Source organism: Echiichthys vipera, assembly GCF_963691815.1.
Source record: "Echiichthys vipera genome assembly, chromosome: 2".
In the NCBI taxonomy this organism is placed as follows: domain Eukaryota; kingdom Metazoa; phylum Chordata; class Actinopteri; order Perciformes; family Trachinidae; genus Echiichthys; species Echiichthys vipera.
In genome coordinates, this window is record NC_139827.1 from 26,173,324 (window position 1) to 26,197,387 (window position 24,064).

The following is a 24,064-nucleotide window of genomic DNA, read 5'->3' on the forward strand; positions in this document are numbered from 1 at the left end:
ACTGTAGCCTACAGAATACATTGTGGTTTAGAGTCTATACATTGTAGATACATTAACGCTCTTATATTTCAATTAAATAATCACTCATTACCTATTCTTTAAAATGACTTACTTTTATATGTAGTCTAAACTGTTATTTGTCAGCAACATGGACAACATTGATAAAAATCATAAAGATTAGTCATAAAAATCAGTCATGTTTTTGTATCTAAATAAACCATAAAAACAGTGGCTTTGTTTAGTTTGTCCTTTGAACACTGATATCACAACATAAACATTTATTAGTTTACAACAAAATTAAAGGTAATGCAAAACTCTGCACATTAATCACAGATAAGTTTAATATGAAAAAAAAGATACAAGTTATTAAAAAAAAATAAGACTGTAAATCCAAGTTAAATCACTTGGGACATTTGTAATCTCTTAAGGCTTTGAGTATTATACTGAGCTTTTAATCGGCTGCAGTTTAGCAACTTTGCTTTGGTGAGCTCATTTCAAACAGTGCAATATGATTAGTTAAACTGATAAAGCACAGCTTTACTCATGTATCAACACGCTACATCTGCCATCAACTGGAGAATTCATTGAAAGATACTGGACCCTTCAGAGTTTACACATAAACTGCATGACAGATTACACACAGAGTCACAATCAAAGACCAAAATGTACAATGAACAAGAAAAACATTAGTTTTTAGGGCAAACTGTTTCTTAAATTAACTACTGTTATCATCTGTATGCCAAGCTCCCATATACCTTCTGATATAAAATCATCTTTGTTGGGCAAATACAGCCAATGGGCTTTGTAACACAATACAGAAGGATCAATAATACTACACAGAAATATACTGTACATACATGATGTGGCATAGGAAATGACACTGTAATCTTCCTCCTTTCATTCCGATTTCCATTTAAACACACACACACACACACACACACACACACACACACACACACACCTATATATTTGACTTAATCCACAGATTTGGCCCCTTCATTGGACTTCTTTAGGAGGCTGAGCAGGTTCTGCGACATGAAATACGGCCTCTCTGCTGATCCATCGTTGCGCTCCAGATCCTCCACTGTGACACGGACAGAAGCAGTTGAGGGACATTTTCCTAACAGCATGCTAACACTGAATAGTCATTTAAATGTTCTTCCATCCATGCATTGTCTAAAATCAGTTTTGCCTGCCGATTTAGAATTAAAGGAGTACTCCATTAATGTAATAACCCTAACCCTAACCCAATAGTGTAAGAAGACCAGCAAGAGAGAGTTAAAAGAGTCACTTGTTGGTTGGTTTATAGGCGGGTATACTGTATCTGCATATACCCTCCACCACACTATTATTCACCGGGTCCTGGAGTACACATGTACATCACTCCAGCAAGGTGAGAGGATTAACCACTTGAGGTGGTCAAAAACTATTCTTTTTACTAGCTATGTTAAGTTGCTATTAAACTAAAGAAAATAAAATAATGATCAAGTTCAGTGGTTCCCACCCTGGGATTAATTTGAGGGGTCATGAGATGATTAAAGGAATAAGAAAGGGGAGGAAATGTTACAAAGAATTGGGTTTTTTTTCCCAGATTTTTTTGTCTTGTAATATTTGGGATATTATGGCTTAATGTATAAAGATGCACTACGCATCTCCACTGCCACTGAATAAAAATGCAAAGCAAAGCAAAAATATTCCGCATATGTGTGCTGCCATCTCGTATTCCAAGAACCAGAGTCTGCACAGTAGTGATCAGGCAGTGGAACCACGCTATCGAAGCCCCGCCCATATTCCTGCCCAGCACGAGGTGAGTCAGTCACAGATGTCAATCATGATTAAGATGCTTTTGCTTCACTTTTGGGGAGCTGTCGAAAAGTCGTCCATCTTTATATACATTTAAGGGTCATTATTTGGGTCAAGTTACAAAACCCCAGGATACTACTCTACCCATAATGCAAATGCCCACACCTTTCAAACTCCTTCCCTTTCCTTTGATTTAAGAAAGCATGATCCAAAGCAGCAGAAAACATTATTCTGCTGTTTTACAGGCACAGTGGTGCTCCTAATGACAAGTCAAAGACTTTGACATTTAAAATAGTTGGAGTGCCCCTTTAAGACAAAATAAAAGTCCTGGCTGACTTTGTTGGACCTAAAAACTCACCTGCTTCCAAACGCCAAACCACCTTCATACTCCCGTGTTCCCCCATTACAGAACAATTATGATTAAATACAATCACCTTTAATCAAGATTTACATCCAATAAATGTGGAATGTCATTAGTAATTTCATCTGGAAATCAACATACATCTTTTACAAGGTGGCAAACGAGAGAAAGGGTACAAAAGCATCCAGAGAATTAAGATGTTAGTTGCGAGCATTCAAAAGGCCATGTTAACACCATGCAGCACTTTTACAGACAAAGAGAGGATAGGGACAGAGCAAGGCAGGTGGGATCAGTAAACAACCGGGCGGGGGGACAGGTCCGCAGAGAGGTCATGATGGCTGTGTCATGGCGACACAATTACAGCACTTATGCCAGTCCGAAATACCAAGGCAAGTAGGTGGCGATACAATACATGGGGTCCCATCTTAGATCTCTACAAGACTGAAGCCAAAAACGACATAATAAACGTACACTACTGTATATACACAAGTTCCATAGGAAAAAAAAGATCCAATATTCATACAGTATATCAAATGTGTCTGTAACATTTTGGCGTCAGCTGGTATTATTGTAAACAGTGAAAAATTGAGATGCGTGTGTGTTCTGACTGTAAACACGGTACGTTGTGGTTCTGTAGTGCATTCGTTAATAGGATTAAGACAACAAATATTAGTGACAGTAATCAGGCACAAGTCCAGCACTCACAATGTTCTACAGATCTTCACAATATAAAAACCAACACTGTTCTAAAACCAACACAAGCGTTTTTTTCAAGCTACAGAGATGCACTGGGCTTTTGATCTGCTTTGACCTTCACACGTGGACCGCAGCCCTCTCCAGCTGCACATCACACCACTCACATATGCAGGGTCGTCTGAAATTTTAGTTTGCTGTATGCCGTACATTTAACAAACCCGTACCACAGAGTTGTAGATACAGTTCTTTAATTCCTCTTTTTTTGCCCTTGCATCACTGTTGACATCTACTTCTCTGGTGCAGAGGGAGGATTTTCTTCCAAAGGTTCCTTCTTTTCCTCTTTCTTTTCATCCGTCTCCTCTTTCTCAGCCTCCACAACGGGAGGCAATGCCTCCTCCGTCTTTTCCTCCATCTTTTCATCCTGTTTCAACTCCTGTTTTACCGCCTCTTCTTTTACTTCTTCTTCTTCTGTCTTTTCAGCCTCCTCATCCTGACTGACTTTTTGTTCTTCGTCTTTCTCCTCTTTTGGCTCTTCGGCATCCGCCGTGGGCTTCAGAGGCTGCTCCTCCTCGTTATCCTGCTTGAGCACCGTCTGCTCTTTCAGTTGGATCTCTCCATCTCGTTGCTGCTGAAGAGGGGTCTCCTCCTCCAGTTTCACCTCGTCCACCTGCTTGGCAGAATCCGCAGAATTCCCCTGCTCGACACCGTCAGTGTCTTCCTCCAGCCTCTTGGTCTTGGAGAGGATCTCGTGTAGCTCGGGGGACATGAAGTAAGGCCTTTCAGACGAGCCGTCATTTCTCTCCAAGTCCTCACCTTTAGCATGTGCGGGGATGCGTATTTTGTGTTTTTGATAGGGTTAATGGAAATGGAAACATGAAATAAAGGGAGTGTGTGAAAATAAAGTAAAGTAAAATTAATGGGAGAAATGAGACAAAGAGAAGAGGAGTCAGACACATGGCAGGAAGAAGAAACCAGCATTTCAGCTTGAGGCAGTTGTATGAGTGCTTGAAAACAGGAAGAAGAGAGGAGATCTGGCTGAATGAAAAGTTACTCACAGAAGCAGAGGAACAGTGTGTCCACACACATGGCGTACACGCTGAAGAAGCCATGGGCGATGAGGTAGGATCCCACTACCAACGTCTAGGTGAAGAAAATTACATATGTCAAGACCTCTGCTGTGGCATCAAATGCCAGGCTTACGGTACAGCTCTGCTCGACTCGACTCATTTTTTGTACCAGGCCCTTTCCACAGTACCCGCATCATTCTAAGCTGAGTGCCGCTACGTGAAACTGCTGTGACATCATCTTCAACGTGACACTCAATCATTACATCAGCAACTGAACGTCTGCCCTTTTCTCAATTGTATTAAATTGGATTACTGTTTATTTATAATCAAGTGCCCCAACTCTCACAGTAAAAATTATGAGTCAAGTACGGTGTGCCAATGAGCCACACATTTTTTTAAATGAGTGAAAAAAATATATATTTTCAGCATTTACTTTCCTAATGCATGTTGCCTAAACCAAAAGATAATAGAAGTAAATTCATCTGTTATTTTCAATAATGGATCCTTAATCATACACTGTTTTAGTAGCAAGTCGTCACATAGTGAGAAAAATCATGTATAGAAATAAAAACATTTGATACATGCATTGGTAACTATTTAATGGTTGCACTGTAGCCCTCTGAATCGGAATTAATCCGATTAAAAAAAGACCCAAAGGTCCCCACCCCCAGCAGTGTACGGCATAGTATGACTGTTTGCGGGCTGCCATTTAAAATCTGGTCGAGTGAATCATTTTTTCTTGGTCCCTATTGACGGTAACTTGGTTATTAAAAAATGGCGGGTTTGTGCCGAATGTCCTGTGTGGCGCCTGTGACAGTACTGTCTGACCAATCAGTGGACTGCAGTGTTTTATGTCCTCTGGTATCGGCTCAGCTCCATTGGAACCTCAACCGAGGTGGTACTAAAAAAAGTACCAAGTACTAGTCACAACTTTGACTACTGGAAAAGGAAACAAAAGGGGGAGTTGAGTAGAGCAGAGCTGTATCATACTGTAGTAGAAACACGGCAAAAGCTCACAGGCAAGCTCAAAGGATCAATCAAAATGCCTCTCACCAGTATTGGCACCCAGTAATAGTTCAGAGATGGAGCCGCATCCTCTATTGCTTTGATTCTTCCAGAGAAGAAGAAGAAAGAGAAGATGCCTGTACAAAAGAAAAGCGAGTTAGTGGATTCCAACTAGAAATCCAGACAGATCTCTCTCCAGTGTTGAAAAGTGGCACTATTGATCTAAAAATAAAAGCGCTCCTACCAACGATTCCAACAATGAGGAGCTTCCCAAGAAACAGCAGGAAATCAGTCACTTTATCTAAAACAGCCACCCTGCGTAGAAATGGGCATCATATTAAACCAGGCTAAGAATAGCTTAAACAATGACTAAATGTTGTAGTCTAATGCTTATAGAATAAACAATTGTGAATATTTATGTGCTGAAATCCCACCTGACGATATTTCTCATGAGAAGGAAAAAGGCATCTCGAGCTGAGGGACAGAAACTTTTTCCATAGATGGCAATCTGAAGGGAAACAAACAAAACAAATGAGCACTTTAAAACTTGACCAGAGCCAACATCTCCCTCAAAGCTGTATCGGGTTACAAAGACTCACCATAATGTAGGCATTCCTGTTAAGGAACTTGATACATTTCTCCAGACACCAAAAACAGCACTTCATGCAGCTTAGCATGAATTTAGCAAACTTGTTCTGAGCACCTGAAGGATGAGAGCAAGAAAGTTGAAGTTAATTTCTGATTACAGTATTAAGAACAGTTCAGACCAAAGATTCACAACCACATGAGTTGGAACTTGCATCTTCTTGCAATGTGCAGGTCTGCAACGTTCTGAAAGCTGCCAGTTCACACCAGTGAGACGAGGTGAGATGATGTATCATCTCCATAGCTGTACTTTCGTTCTGACTTCTGACTTTTTAGGCTTTTTTTCGTAGCTGGACAGAGATTTTGAGATACTTGCTACAGCTGAATGAATTTATAGCAGTGATGAAACAGCAAAAAATACCGTTTTGTTTCCCTGATTCACTGTTCTGTTCACCATTAAGGCGCTCCCTCTCCCTATTAAGTGCCTTTTTCTTTCTGATTTCTTTGTTGAGCCTCCATCCAAAACGTCATTTAAACCAGCCGACAGTTTGTAAGTTACTTCCATCGACGGACTTTGCTATAAGCCGATTGGAACAGGTGACGTGCCTTACTTTCTAAAACAAGCTGCTGGAGATTTGAAAAGCTGAGTTGCAGGCGATGACATCAGCCGGTTTCGAGGTGAGACGAGACTGGTCAGTTCACACCACTGCAACGTTCTAAAACAGTTTTGTCTAGTCGCGGATCTTTGGTCTGAACTGGGCTTTAGATAACCTGCATCATTCTGACCTTTTGTATTATACATACATCTATCCAAAACCAAGACTTAAGGCTAACCAGTGGCCTGAATGCACATAAACACAGCTAGCACAGTCGTCTTATTCTGAAAAAATCTGCTGACCTTTCAACTTGTGATCCAGGTACTCCAGAATGACCCTGATGACCTGGACCAAAGAAAGGATCAGAGAGCCAAAAGCCAGGGAGCCTGTGTGGTATCTGGACAGGGGGTGGGAGCAGAAGCCAACCATAAGCATATAAAAACCCTGGTGTATGATGAGCTTCACATGTTCTGATAGTGGACAGACTGCACGCAAATATAAAATCTGCCTCTTACCGCAGGGCGCGTCCCAGTGACGAGAAGATTGGGTAAGCAGGAATATCGTCAGGCTTCTTGAAGGCCCAGTAATATGAGGCGAAGGCCCCAGACAGAGTGACCTGGCCCAGGGCAGTCACAAAGTTGGCACACCAGAAGAAGAGGAAGACATTGTAGAACTGGAACAGGATGAGGTATTTGTGGTAAAGGGACTCCCCGCCGTAGAAGGCAAACAGGCACTCTGCATCTGAACACTGAGCTGAAGCATTGGATGTGTTAAATGTCTGGAGAAAGAGAGAAGAGGCAGACCACAGGATTACTGAAGTGTGTTTGGCTTTCTGACTGAACTGCACACACAGTTTCAATCAGTTCGTTTCGGGAGGCAGTGGCATTTAAAAGCATACCTTGGGGTCGCAGGTCTCTCGTGAGTACTCACACTCAGAGCTGTTGAACACTTTGTACACCTGCTCATTAGAGGTGGACAAGAAACTGGCCAGAGTGGTCAAGGAGACTATGTCAACAAAGGGAGGATATCTCTGAAAAGGTCACAATCAAGAGACATCTACATCTATTTATACATTGACGGAAATATGTCACAGACAACCATCAATCAAACTGACTGTCCACTTCATTAATTCGGGTCATTATTCATCAATTTCTTCTTTGTTTACTAGATTTACAATGCCGTGAGTTGGGAGTTGAATTTGTGCAACGCAAAGTGAGATAAAGATTAAAGGAACGAAGACTTAGAGTATAAAGGGACACATTTATGTTTTGATCATCATCAAAGGATACACAGCAGTGATGGCCCAGTAAGCGATCACCACGGCCAGGAGGACGAAGGTCAGCAGTGGGTAGAACAGAGATGACATCACATGTCCAACGGCTCTGAAAAAGAAAACAACAATCAAAATGTTACGTGAACAACTTCAAATTAGCACTCTGCACCCTGCAAACAAAGGCATGCAGCATAACACTTTCTACAGTCCTGTGTTAGAACTAAAGGTCATAACACTGACATTGACCTTTTATTACATGTCCTTGTATTATTTCTGAATAACAGACTGCTGCTATGGGTGCAGTTCTGATCATAGACTCTGATACTACTACTACTACTACTACTACTAATAATAATAATAATAATAATAATAATATAATGTTGTTATGCTAAAGGTATTAGCAATCAGTGGCCTGTTTATACATCCAGCAGACACAGGGCAACATAAACATTTATTTGGAGTCCTGTTTCAGGCCAAATGATGAATATATTTTATATAATATTATTATTAAAGTATTTCTGATTCTGATTCTGATATGAGTCCAATATTCAGCTTCATTTTAACTGTTTGGTCTCCAGAAACTCCTGAGGGCAATTTTTGCCTCTTCAGCTGCTAAATGCTCCACAATGCTGGATAGCGCTAAACAGGGTACATCAAAGCTTTCTGCTGAAAACAGCTGTCTACTGCAGTGGCAATGAGATTGATAGAGTAAACCAAAACAGTAAAGTTGCAGAACTAAAAAATGTTTCAACTGGGCAAGTTTTAATTGTTCTTTCATGTCAGCTAGTTATTGTCCATGTTTCATGCTGTCCGGAGACGAAGACATGTTATGGGAATATCTAAGAAGACGCTGACACCACAAACAGCTGATCAGTCACGTGAGTTAAATGTTCACTACATCAGCAAAGGCGTTTCCAGATCCCATTTAGCACATGAATTCTTTCTACAAAGGCAAAAACAAATGTGAATGGAAAAAGTGAATGGAAAAATGACTAATGAGCTGAAAGAAGGTAAAACACTCTGTAGAGCTGAAGTGAGACGCAGAGACAGACGGTTGATAATTCTCTGCAGAATTATCACTAAGAGCGACCCCTTTCACATTACACATTCATTTAAACCAATATTGATTAGTGCAGCTTTAAAATGTGTAAGAAGGTCTGGTCACTGGTCTAACTCAGAGAAAACAGAGTGGAAAGATGGTGCACAAAGCCAGACGCAACCAACTCGTACTGACCTGCTGGACTCTTTGATGAGGGCGATGGCAATCATGAGTCTCTTCCTGAGGAAGATGAGCAGCAGGATGATGATAAACTCCACAATGGCCAGGATGATCACTGCAATACAGTGAAGGTAATAGATCAACAGGAATTCATAAACACTTCATACAGAGATTTATTAAAGAATGAAAGTGTTCTTGTGCGTACTGAAGGCCAGCCAGGTCTGTCTGATCTGCAGGTAGACAGAGAAGTCCGTCTGCAGGCCCAGGTCACGGATGGTGACGTCAGAGCCCGGCTCTCCCTTCAGACTCGCAAACTCCATGTAACAGTGGAAAATCCCTTTAAAAAAATGGTTCAGATATTTAGAAGTTTTTCATTTGAATAAAAGTAGATAACTTCATCATCTCCAAAGTCTGAAGACTTACCATATCCAATGACTAGAATAACCAAAATAATCATGACCCAGACCATGATGCCAGCCAGGAACCGCAGCAAGACGATGAAAATCAAGCTGACGACCATGGCGATCACCAGACCACTGGAGGGGGGGGGGGGGGGGGGGGGGTTACAACAAACAATATAACAAGGTGAGAGTTAACAACTGAGTCTTTTATGTACCAAGTGAAAACAGTTAAGAGCCATGATAACTGAGTGTTAGATCAGCTGATTGAATCTGTTTAGTGACTAGAAAAAAGTGAGTAAACAAGGACATAACTGGGTTTTACACAAAACTGTTCTGTAACCACTAGAAAGTGGACAGACTTACAGCAATATCCAGTGCCAAGACTGAGTGTAGTCCTCAAAGATTCTCATGGCCACCTGGCGAGCTTCAACAACCACATTTGATTTCCTGTTGCAAAAGGAAGTGAATTCAAAACAAACAAACACAAGTCTTGAACCCCGACATTGACAAAATTTAGCAAAAGGTTATCAGACGAGTAAAAAATAAGCCAACTGAACCCATCAATGAATAATACTGTTAGTTTAATAATTATTTGGAGTGTAAAAAGAAATATAAACTTATGCTGTTTCTTGCCTCCAGTTAGTTTGTAAAAAGCAGTAGGCTTTTTCTCTTGAGTGTGTAGCATCAGTGGAAAAACTGACTGCGTAGTTAGCTAGATTAAATAAATACACATTAGCTAAACACACCAGCCTTTTCAGCTTGCTACTTAATGAAGCTAACATTCATAAAAAAACTAGACCAGCCTGTGATAATTATTATCTCTAGCTGCATACTGTTGCAGCATCACTGTGTAACAGTACTTAAAGCATTTTAGATGTCAAGCTAATGCTAACAAAGCTAGCCACTTAACTGACGCCGGTTACTACATACTAGGGCTTCATAGTCAAGTGAAGTCGACTGCTACTGGAAAATTGTTGACTGGTAAAAAAGAAATGAGACAACTGCCAATTTAGTCTTTTAATTTGAAACCTGTTCATTAATTTAGATAATAACTAAAGTGTGTAATTAATTTTGAAGTGGTTCTCCTCGAATAAACACTGTGACTGTGTTATTAATCTATTAGTCTAATGGTGGTAGTTAATATGACAAATAACTGGACTTGGTAATGAGACTTTACTCTCTCTAGCTTCTGTCTGCAGCAACAACACAATATAACAGTCTGTAATACTTGTCATCTTGATAAATAACATGCACATTGCAACCTCCCCTAGTTGGAATAACGCTGATAGAAAACACTGACATAAAGAGCCTCCAGGGAGCATACAAACAGCAGGTGTACACTGTAGCAAACACACATCACACACATCAGTGTACAGAGTAAATTAGAACATAAAGACCTTCAAGTCGGCCATCAAACAATGTCAAACGAGAACTGGTTCATTTACCCACCACACACTGTTTTCTCTGGGGCTTAAAAGAAAGAATATATATATATATATATATATATATATATATATTTATTTATTTTACTGCTTACTGATAATCTATGAATATATGTTTTAATTATTCAGTTAATCTTTTGTAAATGTCACAAAGAAAAACGTCCACATTTATTTCAGAGAGCTCACGGTGACATCTTCAACTGCAACGTTAATCTTCTTATAATATCAACATATTTTGTTGTGTTGCCATACAGTGAAAAATGACTCACTTGGATGCCTCCAGCACATCTGTGGCATTGATGTTGACGCCCTCACCAGCATCGAAAGTGGTCTCGTTGCCCACCACCACCACCCCACCTTTCAGCGTTCCCAAGGCAGGAAGGCAGCGACGCGTGACTGTGGAGGGAGGAGATGATCTATTTATATTTATATTTGTTTCAGTTTCACACACAAACAATAGACACAGCAGTTTGTTGTGTGGGCGAAAGTGAAGTAAATATAGAAGGTGAAGAACAAGCTTCTCACTTACATGCTTTACTGGGCATCAGTATGGCAGGACACAAGCCATCCCTCAGGATCTCAGGAGGACTCTGAACCATGTAAAACACCCTTCAATACTACTTTTTTCTCATACTGTAATGCACATTTCACATTATCACTTTAAGTATGAATCAAATAGGAAAAATCAAATAGTTTGAATACTTACTAATTTGGTGAAGTTCACTCCATCCTTACAGTATTGTTGGAAGTATTCACGGTCTTCTTTGGAGCCTAACTTGGCTTTCATCAATGTCAGGTGCCTGTCGGGACATCTTTCCACACATAACTGGACACAAATAACATCAAACAATCATGACAATTAGTGTGATTGTTAGCAGGGAGAAAAATGTCTAAACTAAAAGACAGTAGATATTGATTCTGACCTGTGTGGTGGGACACTGGAACTCCAGCAGCACCAGAGGGCTGGCACATTTCAGGATGTTAAAGTAGAACAGAAGAGGCTTCTTCCTGTTTTGTGAGAACAGTAGAACAAAACTATTATTTAGCCTGTATCATAAATAAAGGCCACTAAGTTCTAAATGAGGGGTTACAGACTGCAGTAATACCTATCATTATGTGAAATACACAATCCGTATGTGAGAGGTTTCCTAGGACACATGCACTGTAAATATTGTATTTATACTGTCAGGTGACTCACTCCAGAGGTGTTCCAGCTTGTCCGCAGAACTGCCCCCTGCTGTCGGTGGGATAGATGACTTTCCTGGGGTCACCCTGAGACCAGGCTGAAAGGACAAAAATTAAAACCATTCAGAACAAAAGTGGACATCAGATCAAACCACACTAAGTATGGAAAGTCACACATATAATGCATGACTGTAATATTAAATCAAATAAATTCAGTGTTTTGTAGCACATTGGCAATTTTGGATGCATGAATTATCTTGACATTAAAAGACATATTATGCAGGTTCATACTTGTATTTTGGGTTTCTACTAGAACATGTTTTAATGCTTTAATGTTTAAAAACACATTACTTTTCTTATCCTGTCTGTCTGAATATACCTGTATTCACCCTCTGTCTGAAACGGTCTGTTTTAGCGCCTGTCTCTTTAAGACCCCCTCTAGAAAAAGCCCAGTCAGCTCTGATTAGTCAGCGTTTCTGGGTCTTCATCATCTGTGCTCTCAGCATCATTGCAGTCAGGGAAATAACTGTAACAGCACAGTAGCAGCACTTTCTACCTATATACAGTATTGTTGTGGCATCACAACTGTACAGAAATCCTGACGGCTAGTTTATAGACAAAGTTTCTGAATACGGGCTGTGTGCTGCATTTCTCTTTGGATTGAGCGTTTTTTCACAGTATTTATATAGCACTTCAACGTGCCTTATAATAAAAAAAGACACAGAAATCTCACTTTTTCAATATGCTAATTTAAATAAAACAGCAGCACATAAAGGCAGATTGTCCATACTGTAGCAAAGACATGGGAAAGGGTTTGCATTCTGGGAAAGCAGACAGACAAAGTATTACGTCTAACAGTACATTGCATGTTTTGTAATGATTTTCATTTACCTTTTTCTTTCTGAATCTACTAATATTGTACTTGGTATTTATGGTGGACTAGAGTCTGGGGTACGGCCTAATACACAACACTGATGAAGGCAAGAAAGCCTAAATGTGCAGTGAAAGTTGTACTGGAGGAGAGTTGTGCAACATGTATTGTTGATGGTCTTCAATAAATAATGCAAACAAAAGTGTCCAAACAATGAAACAGCACATGTTTTAGTAATGTGGGATCAGTCTTACCGATGATACCAACAGCAAAGTACCCCAACAAGGCCAAGATGAAGAGGATACAGCAGAGGACATCTGTGCAGCCCCTGAGGAGAGGAGAGGATTGTTATTTATGTCTTTTACTACATAAAAGAAGAATGATCAGTGATTGAAACACACGTCTCACCTGTTGTGAATCGGCCCTTTGAAGTTTGGGTCGAACTTCCTGGACTCCCCTGGGGATAAAAAGCGTCAACAGGCGTGTTAATGTCTCCCACTATAACTTGAATTTTAACCACAAAACAACTTTTGATTTTAAGCTCTAAATGAAAACTACCAACTGCTGGTAGACAGTTGTTTTTGACAATTAAATAAAAATGTAGGTCACCCCTCACAGCGGCCACCGAGACAACAATTGAATTGATATTGATATGTAATATACTATCTTTCTCTAAATACTATAATAATAATAATACAATAATAATATAAATACTAAAATATACTTAAATGTGAAGGAGATGATATACTACTGTATAATATCATATATTATGAGTACTCCTAGCACAGTAAGTGTACATATGTAAATGTAATGTTCATTATGGTCCTATAATTTACTTATTTCTAACAACTCTGCACAGCATCAGCACTGTCTAACCAGGTATGTAGTTCTTTTTTACTCAGTGGTACCAAAAATAAATGTTCAAACTCCTCGTGATGGTTTACATCCATCGATTTGTTTAGAAACTGGGCCATAAATCAGTGTCAGCTCATTGTTAAGCGCCGCAGATTACACACAATAACAAACTTTCTTCTAAAAATTTACACTGTATTTTGAATTATTAAACATTATTAGTATCTCCAGGAAGGTATATGAATAAGGTCAATGTATGTGTGCACACAAGGAGCACGCTGCGTACAGGAGACAGACATGAGAGTACGCCCATGTATTATTGACAAAGACAGGACATTCTCCAGAACAAAAGGATTCTTCTGCCTGACTGGCTGCCATGCCTAGCAACCCACAAAATGGCTCCTCCCCCGGTGATGGTGAGCCCCCCGTGGACATCACCAGCCACCATGGAAACACCTCAGACACGGCAGAGGAGAAACATCAACCGAGCCCACTCTGCCTACAGTGAGGTCATCCTGAGCTAACACTGAGTCAATGTCAAAGAAGAACAATGAATGTGCTCATCGCTCATTTGCACACTTCTAAATTACACCTGGAAATATGTTGTAAACAGGAAAGCAGCTCAAAGAAGAATACAGTAAACTAAATTTCCTCAACCTCTTGTAAGATAGCCCGACTCTGAGCTGTTACACGTCCTGTCACCTTACTGTAAGTGTCTACCGCATTTAACTGTTCTTTAAATGCTCCGTTACAAACGCAAAGTGGGAGTCAGAGGCGAGGCCAGCTACTTGTTGTCACGGTTTTTATACAGTACGTCTGCTACACCACACACTGCTACACATGAAGAGGATACACACACACATGACAGAGATGTCACTGGACTTAAAGCAGTCCATTAACCATCACAATCAGAGATCTGTACATGAGACATTAGTCAGTGCGGCAGAAGTCTATCTGACAAGATTGAGTAACACATTCAGCAACAAATGAACCTTCAGTTCATCTCAGATCCAGCCAGGGCAGACTGTTACAGTACCTTGTCTATCGAATTTTGTCATCCCGTCGTTATTTCTGTCGTCCCGTTACTATCATGGACGGTTTTAGAGATATCTCTCAGTGTGTTGTGTATGGCAGTCTCCTTCCTGTATGAGGTTGTTGTCCTCCAACCTCTAACTCCTCACTTCCTTCTTTCAGCGGATTCAAAGCTCTGCCTTCACCTCCTATTCTGTCATTCTCTCTGTGGTCCCTCTCTTGGCTCAGAGCTCGTCGGGGGAATTGGAGCAAAAACAGTATCGACGGGGGAATTGAGAAAGCAGAAGCAACAAAGACTTGTAGCGCCTGTGAACCTCCTGTTGCCAAACCTGATTAAAGACTAAAATGTGTATATACACATCTGACTACAGGGACATGATCTAACATCAAAACAGTATTTCAGTCATCATAACACTTGTTTAAGGCTTCAACACAATCTACTGAATCAACACTATCAACTACTTCACTGTTTCCTTGTTACTAAAGTTGTCAAATGTATCGATACTTTGATACTTTTCAATACCAAGTGTTTTTAAACGATACCATAATCACATTTGATCGTATCACCACTACCAAAACTATTTTTAAAAGCAGAGCTACGTAGATCTGCACTTTAATCAGCACTGAGTGGAGGTTGGTAATAACAAAAAATATCAGTTTTCATTTTACCGTGGTATCAAAAGAGGTGTTTTTTAACTTTTTTTATTCGAGTATTGTCTTGAAGCTTAAAATTCATGTATTGTCATAACCTTACTTGTTACATCTGTTTTACAGTTTGCAACTGCACTCAAAGCAGCTGCACTCTCACCTCACAGCAGACACGTGACCAAGAATACCACAACACAGCAGCTGACACAGGGCTTAAAAAAACCCCAAAGCACTATAAAACTCTCCTCTACTGTACAGTTTTCTCTTTAACCCTTATCCAATAAGATGCATGGCCTTCTGTTTCCTCAGCTTCCTGTTTCTACTGTAATCTGTAGCCTATTTTCCAGCTTGTTACAGCACTGTGACAGCATTCCCCTCTACTTCATATTCAAACTTCACTTCACAAACTTCCGAAAACAATGGACAAAGATTTCTTGAAATGGTTTCTTGAATTAAGACAATGATTTGGTTATGATGCATCATGTGCTTCTGACACATGCGAGGCAGTAATCCGAACAGTACATCAGAGATAAGACTCCTACGTGGGCTCTGGTGGCACATGACTGTGCCCACTTCCGCTGCCATGTGACAGACTGAAAGCATGCCATAACATGAAATACAATACTAACTACTGGCCTCATACATGTGCCTGTGTGTTAAACACACAGTGCCATGTCCTTGCACATACAAACCTCAACCTTTTTGCCTTAAGAAACCCATTTTTAACCTGTATTTGAGCCCAACAGATTGGATTTTTGAGGCTCATATCAAAGTGAGGGAGTTAAAGGAGTAGTTTAACAATTTCAGATGTAGGCTTTGATTTCTAGTGCGATGAGAAGATCGATGTCCGTATCATGTCAATACTGTGTCTGTATGGTAAATATGTAGCTGGAGCCATAAGACAGCTAGCTCGGTTTTAGTCTAGGGATACCCATGCTGCCTTGCCTTTCATTCCGCCCTGCTCCGCAACCTGGATTCCATGGGTCTGATTTTCACCTCAGCGAGGGAACCAATCACAGATCGACGGATCGGGGAGGGACGACAAGACGATGACAATGTCTATGCAAAACACTGAAGCTTTTAGTTGGTTTACATCTCCGGATTGCATCTTAGTGTTTTTTTCCTGATAAAAACATGTCTGTATAGTGCCCATATATAGCACTACCTTCTTCCCTCATGTTGGCACAAACCGCTCAACGCCATCGTGTACACATGAATCTCTGAACAGTCATCTTCCTCGTCAAATTTCTGTCGCTCTTCATACAACATCTGGTATAATTGACATGATTGGCTAAGCTATGTACAGACACATTTGATAGACATTCGTAGTGCCCAATAAACGGATCTGGGCAATCGTAAACAATGCCTCAAAAATGAGAAAATGAATGGGTGGTTCCTGGAGCAAGTCAGGCTGGCTTAGTTTAGCATAAAGACTGGAGCCAGCCTGGATCCGTCTGAACGAAAATAACAAAATTTGGTAATTTTTAGGAAAATGGTTGACAAAGAGTTGTTTTTATCCGGTGCTGAAGTTATTGTAATGGCACAACAGGCACAACACTGCCGTACCGGCACTTTCCCTGAAATGTTACCCTGTCTTGAGGGCAGGAATTGAATTAGCAGAACAGATTTCCCTTAATATCGATCCCTGCTCCCATTCACAAATGACCCCATGCAAGAAATGTTGTGTGTAAACTAAAATAAACTGATGATATAATGATAAAACAGGCCACATAGATTGCCTGTAGTTACTTCTGAAAAAGCTGTAGTCTTTTTTAAAAGGGTTAATGTTTTGTGTGAATTTGTTTTGAAAGTTATGGTCATATTATATTACTTTTTAGATGTCAACTATTGAGATATTATTGTTAAACATAATAATAATGGCCAAGTGTAAAGTTACACCAGCACATAAGAATTGAATAAAATAACAGTGAAGGCTGAGGTGTTTGGTGCCCTGGCTGCAGTTAGAAACAGGATTATTACAGACTGTTTGCATGGCATTGGTAATATAAAAAGTTTAAAGGGTTCATTTTCACTTTTCTGAAGAGGATAAAGATTGAAAGTGATTTTTCCATCAGCCTTTGATTTGTTGAACCATCTGCTAATGTGAGAGACACAGATCCCTTAGTGCAGGAGGATCTTTGTCTGCTTTGTGCCATAAAACAATCTCTGATTGTGCTGAAAAACATTCCAGCACATTTGCTGTGTAAATGCTGCCAAATGTCTTGTAAATAGTCTTGTTTGTTTATGTAATTGGCAAAATTAATGGGATAGTCTTTTACTGGTGTAAAGTAAGTAAAGGTAGTAAAACAAGGAACGGACTGTTTTAAAACAATTCTTACCCTCCAGGCATGTCGAACAGCACTTATGAGTGGACAGGATGACTCGGGCACTGTCGATTTTTGAACCAACAACCAACGACCAGTGACCAACCAAAAGTCTTTTTTCTAAAACCAGAGGATTTACGTTGTTCTATCAGAGCATAGTGTTGGCTTCTGTGAATATGATTAAACAAATGTTGCCGACTGGGACTTTAAGCCAACTAAAAGTACCTCTCCAGGAGAAACCCTGTGACCCTCTCATCTCTTTTTAGCTCTGCATGTGCCATAGATCACAAAAGAAAAGTGTAAAAATGCCAGAAAGGGAAGAATTGCTTTAAAAGGTGTACATGTTGCAGGCGTTTTTTTTTGTTTTTTTCTCATATGGATAGCCTGGGTCCCTCAGGTAGTTCATTACATACTGCAGGGACTCTGATGGTGAACACCCTCGGGGCCTGCCAGACGATCCGTCTGCATTCAAGTCCATGTGGAGTTCAAGACGCCTGTCGAACATGAACCGAACCTTACTGGGAAAATCATAAATCTTTTATAAACAATGTAATGAAAACATTTGAATGCTAAAAAGTGTAGTAATAAAGTCTCTGCCTTTGCTGACATATGTTGTTTTTCTAGTCACGATTGTGTGATAAAGGAAGTGATGATGTCATGACTGATGTGATTCACTAATGGACCCAGAGGGGTTATCAGATGAACCCTTCCCTGGCTACCTTAATGGGTTACTGACCACTGTGGTTGTGCGCGCGTGTGTGTGTGTGTGTGCGCACTGGACTGTCCAGGCACCAAGACATTACACAGATTAAATTTGATATCATTTGCTCATATTCCTGGCACTTTTATCTTTCTATGTAGAGCCTCACAGAAACTACTGTTAACTGCTGTATCTAGCAGCTGTTGCTGCTTTAAAAACTCCTTTGTCATCTATTAATAAGGTTATTGGCCTACATACTCTTAAAAGGACAGGAGGAAACACATTAAAGTCTCTTTTTGCAGAACTAAATACTGGCACAGATCACTCCTCACAGAAAGTGTTTGGATCAAACACCAACAGTTTGTCTGATTTTCCCAAACCAATCGTCCAAATGACAAGCGGTCGTTGTGAAACATTTAGCAGTAGTGCCACTGCATGTGTATGTACATGCTGCAGTGTGTGTGGCAATGCATCTATCTGAGTATTTGCCAGCTTAATATTGACTGGAAGCCTTTTGACTGTGTCTGCTGAGTGGGTAGAGCAGGCAAGGCTGAACACAGTCAAGGCAGTGCAGGCTGCAGCCTGCCTGCACTGCATGCACACCAGCCCAGACAGAGGGAAAATGTAGTAGTAACAGTAGGAGGCAACCAGGGACTGCTCACAGGTCAAACTCTGCTGATAAAAACTGCACTGGTTGGCTGGAATGTGTATTGTGTGTTTGCTTCGTATAAACCTTTTGAAAGGGCTATAGTTTTTGACCTTTTAGCCCTTGTGGGGGGAGGAGAGCCAAGGAAAAAGAGCTGCTGAAAGGGTAAAAAGGAAAGCAACAAGGAAGTGCTCCACAGTGGGGACTCCATGGATAGACTGGAGAGGATGTGCACTAACATTGTGGGTGTGGACTGTTGGGAGCATCTCACATTGTGGAAGAAGGACTAACTTAACAATCAGACAGCATTAGTGCTCTCCTTCCAATTATATCCAGTGTGAAGGCTGCGGTTGGCTTTTGAGCTATGGCTACCCTATCATGTACCAACACTGACGAGGGGTATTAAAGCAAGAATAACACCGGTTGTGAAAACTTCATGACTCAACAGTCCCTACAAACGACAACCCAGCCCAGACAAGAAGACCAAGCCAGGCTGCTGTGGGCTGCTAAGTGGAGAAAATGCATGTGACACACATGATAACCAGTAGTGAGTCATGCCTTTGGCTGGTATAGCTAGGATGGATTTTCCATAATATGTACATGCAAAAAATAAGTGTGAACAAAAGCATTAACCATGTTAAGAAGAACATGCGTTTGTTGGTTTGTGTGCATCTGTGGACGAAATAACCGTATGTCAATCCTCAAAACACCAAATGGGTTTTAAGTCCAGGGGGAAACACATAAAAACCTGGCCTGTTTGTGTGTGTCCCTGCAGTGTACAGACCTGAAAACAAAGCGAATCTAATTCCCTGTTTGAATGAAGGGCAACCTACTTTTCTTTATTAGCTTGTTTTATCAGTATCATTAAGCCATACTGTAGGAATACACAACTAGGTTGAGGTGTGTCGTTTAGGTTTTATTGGGTTTGTACAGGCTGTTAAAACAGGGCAAGCAAGCCGAATACAACCACCCATTTCCAGCATGGTGCTTTCTTTCACTGTGTATTCTCAAATGAAAGAATAAAGACTTATTCAATGCTAATTTTCTGTTATTGAAGAACTCCTCTGAAAAAGAAAACCCCGGCTGTAGAGGATGAGGGGATGAGAGCCATGAGGTCCACACCCATCCATCCCTTGCAGTCATTGTTTCCATTGCTTCGCCCGTTTGGAGGAAAATCCAAGATCGTTGAGAAAGCTGTGACAAAAACCTTTTTCTTACCGTATTTAGGGTCCGGCTTTTTTTCCTCCAGCTCCATTCTCACACACGGCTCGGCTCCTCGCTGCTGTTCAGACGATAGACAGGACAGTTACCATGGAAATGTCGAGGAAAAAACACCAATAACAGTCGCCGACCGCTTCAGCTACAGAGAGAGAGAGCGAGAGAGAGAGAGAGAGAGAGAGAGAGAGAGAGAGAGGCAGAGAGAGAGAGAGAGAGAGGCAGAGAGAGAGAGAGAGAGAGAGAGAGAGAGAGAGAGAGAGAGAGAGAGAGAGAGAGAGAGAGAGAGAGAGAGAGAGCGAGAGAGAGAGAGAGAGAGAGAGAGAGAGAGAGAGAGAGAGAGAGAGAGAGAGAGAGAGAGAAAGCATCCCAAACCAGAGTGAAGCACGGCGCATTCCAGGCTCACGGAGAGGAGAGACAACCAATCAGAGAGCAGAGCCGGGTCACTGACAGGTGCCACAGCCAATCAGAGAGCGCCTGAGCGGGGCGAAAGCATTTGGCTTGCTGCTACTTCAATGGAATGTGTAGAGAAGAGGACTAATGTGTTGATAATGGACACATTTAAAGACGTTTATAACGACCGGTTTCGTTTTTAAGATTAAGATCAACCCAGAAAGCGTTCATTTTTACATTGGTATGTTAACCTTATGTGTAGGTATGTGTGTGTGTGTGTGTGTGTGTGTGTGTGTGTGTGTGTGTGTGTGTGTGTGTGTGTGTGTGTGTGTGTGTGTGTGGGAGAGAAAGTACACCCTAGCCTACATTTAGACTACTCGACTACTGTACTTAGCCTAAGTACAGTTGAGAGCTTCTTGTACATTGCTTCAGTAGCATGCCACCTTAATGACAGTTTTAGTTACTGTGCCAATTCCATACCAAATATGATCATCGTATAAAATATGATTGATCGTACATTAATATAATATTATACCCCAAAAGTGTCTCAACTTTGACCTTAAACTGCTAACCACACATTGATTAAATAACATTCTGCATCACCAACAGTGGCGTGCACAGACTTTTTGAAAGGCACGGGCAAAAAGGAAAAAAAAGGGACACATATAGCCCGTCCTCTCCGCTGAAGGGAACACTTTAGCAGATGTTTTGACTTCTAGGAGACAGTTTATGCATGTTTCGGCTTCCAAAAGGGAACTTTACAACGCAATTGGTTCCTGGAGGGCACTTTAACATGCGTTTGGTTCCTAGAGGGCACCTTAACAAATATTTTGGCTTTCAAGACCAGACGGCACTTTAACACATGTTTTGGCTCCTTGAGAGCACTTTAACACACATTTTGGCTTCCAAGAGGGCACGTTAACACACGTTTTGGCTCCTAGAGGGCACTATAATGTGAGTTTTGGCTTCCAAGGGGGCACTTTAATACACGTTTTTGCTCCCAAGAGAACACTTTAGCACTCGTTTTGACTTAGACTTAAACTCTCATTCAAACATATATGAGGTAGATGTAAGAATACAGGTCAGATAAAATTCACAGAAGATTAAATCAGGTTAGTTAAATGTAGAGGAAATGTATAAGATAAAATATGTACGACTGTATATGACAGAAATGAGCAGCAAGATTAAATTATTGCACTTAAGTGGTGGATAAAGTCATTGCACAAAAAAGAAGAAGATACGTGTCCAGGAATGTAAGAGTAGATTATATATTGCACAGTGTGTGGCTCCCACTCCTTCCCTTCTGCCTTCTTTATTTCCTCCTCCCCCCGAGTGAGGAGTTGTAGAGGATGATGGCCTGAGGGACAAAGGAGTTCTTGAGTCTGTTGGTCCTACACTTGGGCAGGAGCAGCCTTTCACTGAACAGGCTGCTCTGGGTGCTGATGACGGTGTGCAGGGGGTGGCTGGCACTGTCCATAATGTCCAGCAGTTTGTCCAGTGTCCTCCTCTCTGCCATCGTCACCAGTGAGTCCAGATTCATGCCCACCACACTGATCAGTTTATCCAGTCTGGAGGTGTCCTTCTTGGATATGCTGCCCCCTCTAGAGTGGCTCCTAGGGGACACTTTAACGTGCGTTTTGGCTTCCAAGAGGGCACTTTAACACAAGTTTTGGCTCCTAGAGGGCACTTTAGCACACGTTTGGCTCCTAGAGGGCACTGTAGCACACGTTTGGCTCCTAGAGGGCACTTTAGCACTCGTTTTAAATCCTAGCGGGCACTTTAATGCGTGTTTTGGCTTCCAGAGAGCACTTTAGCACTCATTTGGCTCCTAGAGAGCACTTTAGCACGCATTTTAGCTTACCAGAGGGCACTTTAGCGCGCATTTTGGTTCCTAGAGGGACAAAAAACAGACTATAACATTCCGAAGGAAATGAAAAATTACTCCGAAAGACAAATTTTAGGAGAAATAATTACATGTTTTATATAACTCAACTGGCTGGTAGGTGAACTGTGACAGGGGCCAGCTCTGCACAACATCTGGCCATATAAGTGTATTATGTGTATAATGTGTATGTAAGGTGTGCAGGTTTCTTAAAGGTCCTGTATTGTAGAAAGTGGTATTTCAACGTATATTTTATTATAAAGCAGGTGTAGTTGCTATATAAATACTTACCAAATGCTCAATCCACACAGAAATGCACACAGCAAGTATTTAAACGATTTAAACGAGTGGTCAGGACATTGAGCGCTGCTGTCCACTGGAGCGATACCTCCACGTGGCTGCCAGCTTTTTACGGGGGAGCTGCTTCTCTAAATCCATATATGTCTATTGATCCACTATTAAAATCACAATTCCTCACTCATTTTTTTGGTTTGATACAAATGCCAGACATTTATGATACCGGATACTTTATGATACTGGATAAATTAAAAATGGGGGTTTTCATACCAAAATACCTAACCTTGTGTACAGTAACATTAAGCAGCTTTAAGCTTTATTAATGCACCCCCAGTAGGCCTACTGTTTTTATGAGTGAGGAAATTAGCTACAGAGACTAAAACCAGGTTGTAAATGTGTTTATTTCTGCTGTAAAGTTTGTCATTTTTAACACTATGGTTTTTGGGGATTGACTCGCTTGGAGAACGCTTCAGGTGGGCGTTCGAGGAATTGCAGTTCAGTCCGGAGGTTGAAGCTTGAATAACATCTTGCCAATATATTGCTATAGTATATGTATACTGTATATATAGCAATATATAATACCTGACATAAGCTAGAATTAGCTCAATTTAGTATCAGGACAGTCACTTAACTGTATGTTAGCTTTAACAAAGGATTAGGACATTCTTGTAATAAGCTCTCTAAAATCCAACGTGTTTAGGACATCCAAAAGGAGCACAGAAGTCTGGCTTTTTCTGTGATTCTTTATGGTCAGAACAGGTCTGATCCCCGAACCAAGATGGCGGCAGCTCAGACCCATCTCATTAGCTGGATGAGGTCTATGTGAATATATATGTAAAACAATCAGACCATGGCAGCAATGACGGTGCAAAGACACCAAGGGCAGGTACAGAAGACCTGGAAACACTGACCAATCAGAGAAGACCAGATTGTTTCAGAAGAGGGTCTTGAAGAGACAGGCGCTGAAGCAGAGTGTTTTAGACAGAGAGTGAATACAGTTATATTCAGACTGACAGTATGAGAAAAACAATGTGTTTTGAACATTAAAGCATGTGAGCATGTTCATGTTGAGTAATAACATAGTGTGGGACCTTTAAAAAAAATCATGAGAGCATTTTACAAATCCAAAATATCAGACAATCCAAAGTTAAACTTAATTAGATAACATTAGCTTCCTGGTTAAATTTTTTCTCTGTAGCCCAGAAAAATACTTCAGCGATTACATAGTAAAAGTTAAATAGAGACTTTTTTCTTTAAACAAAGGGGGTTATGGGCCTGACGGTCATACTAAACAGGTTTGGTAGCTTTTAGAGGGCATTTGACATTGTATAGATCCATTTCATAATTTTGAGTTCCCTTGCTTTCTTTCCTTCCTAAAATACATTTTCCTCACATCCGCACACGGAGGCCAAATATCTGTGAGCCTGACATTAAGATTAGCCCTGTAGATATGACTGTTGATATATGTGTTGTTGTTGTGTTAGCCTGTTCTCAGCTGCAGTCACTTATAAAAGTTGGGGACAGGTCAGGCCCTCTCACATTCTGTACATGGCTCCTTATTTTACCAGCCA

General features: G+C 40.8%; 1 protein-coding gene across 1 annotated transcript; it reads right to left on the reverse strand.

The window, feature by feature from the left end:
* Nucleotides 1-323: 323 nt before the first annotated feature.
* On the reverse strand, nt 324-20,052 carry slc44a2 (solute carrier family 44 member 2 (CTL2 blood group)). The gene is made up of 22 exons (XM_083924957.1): nt 19,925-20,052; nt 12,913-12,961; nt 12,759-12,832; nt 11,647-11,731; nt 11,372-11,456; nt 11,155-11,274; nt 10,978-11,038; nt 10,718-10,844; nt 9,370-9,453; nt 9,029-9,141; nt 8,811-8,942; nt 8,621-8,720; nt 7,403-7,495; nt 7,012-7,096; nt 6,629-6,891; nt 6,416-6,510; nt 5,532-5,635; nt 5,367-5,440; nt 5,177-5,247; nt 4,981-5,069; nt 3,916-4,000; nt 324-1,084 (listed from the first exon to the last, which is right to left on the reverse strand). The coding sequence occupies exons 1-22, from the start codon at nt 19,959-19,961 to the stop codon at nt 975-977; spliced, it is 2,136 nt and encodes a 711-aa protein (XP_083781083.1). The 5' UTR covers nt 19,962-20,052; the 3' UTR covers nt 324-974.
* Nucleotides 20,053-24,064: the final 4,012 nt, after the last annotated feature.

Coding starts and splice junctions, on each gene's coding strand:
- slc44a2 (XM_083924957.1), bottom strand. CDS start 19,961: ATGGAGCTGGAGGAAAAAAAGCCGGACCCTAAATACG. Junction 11,039..11,154: donor GAGTGAACTTCACCAAATTA/GTAAGTATTCAA, acceptor TACATGGTTCAG/AGTCCTCCTGAGATCCTGAG. Junction 10,845..10,977: donor ACTGATGCCCAGTAAAGCAT/GTAAGTGAGAAG, acceptor CTCCCTCCACAG/TCACGCGTCGCTGCCTTCCT.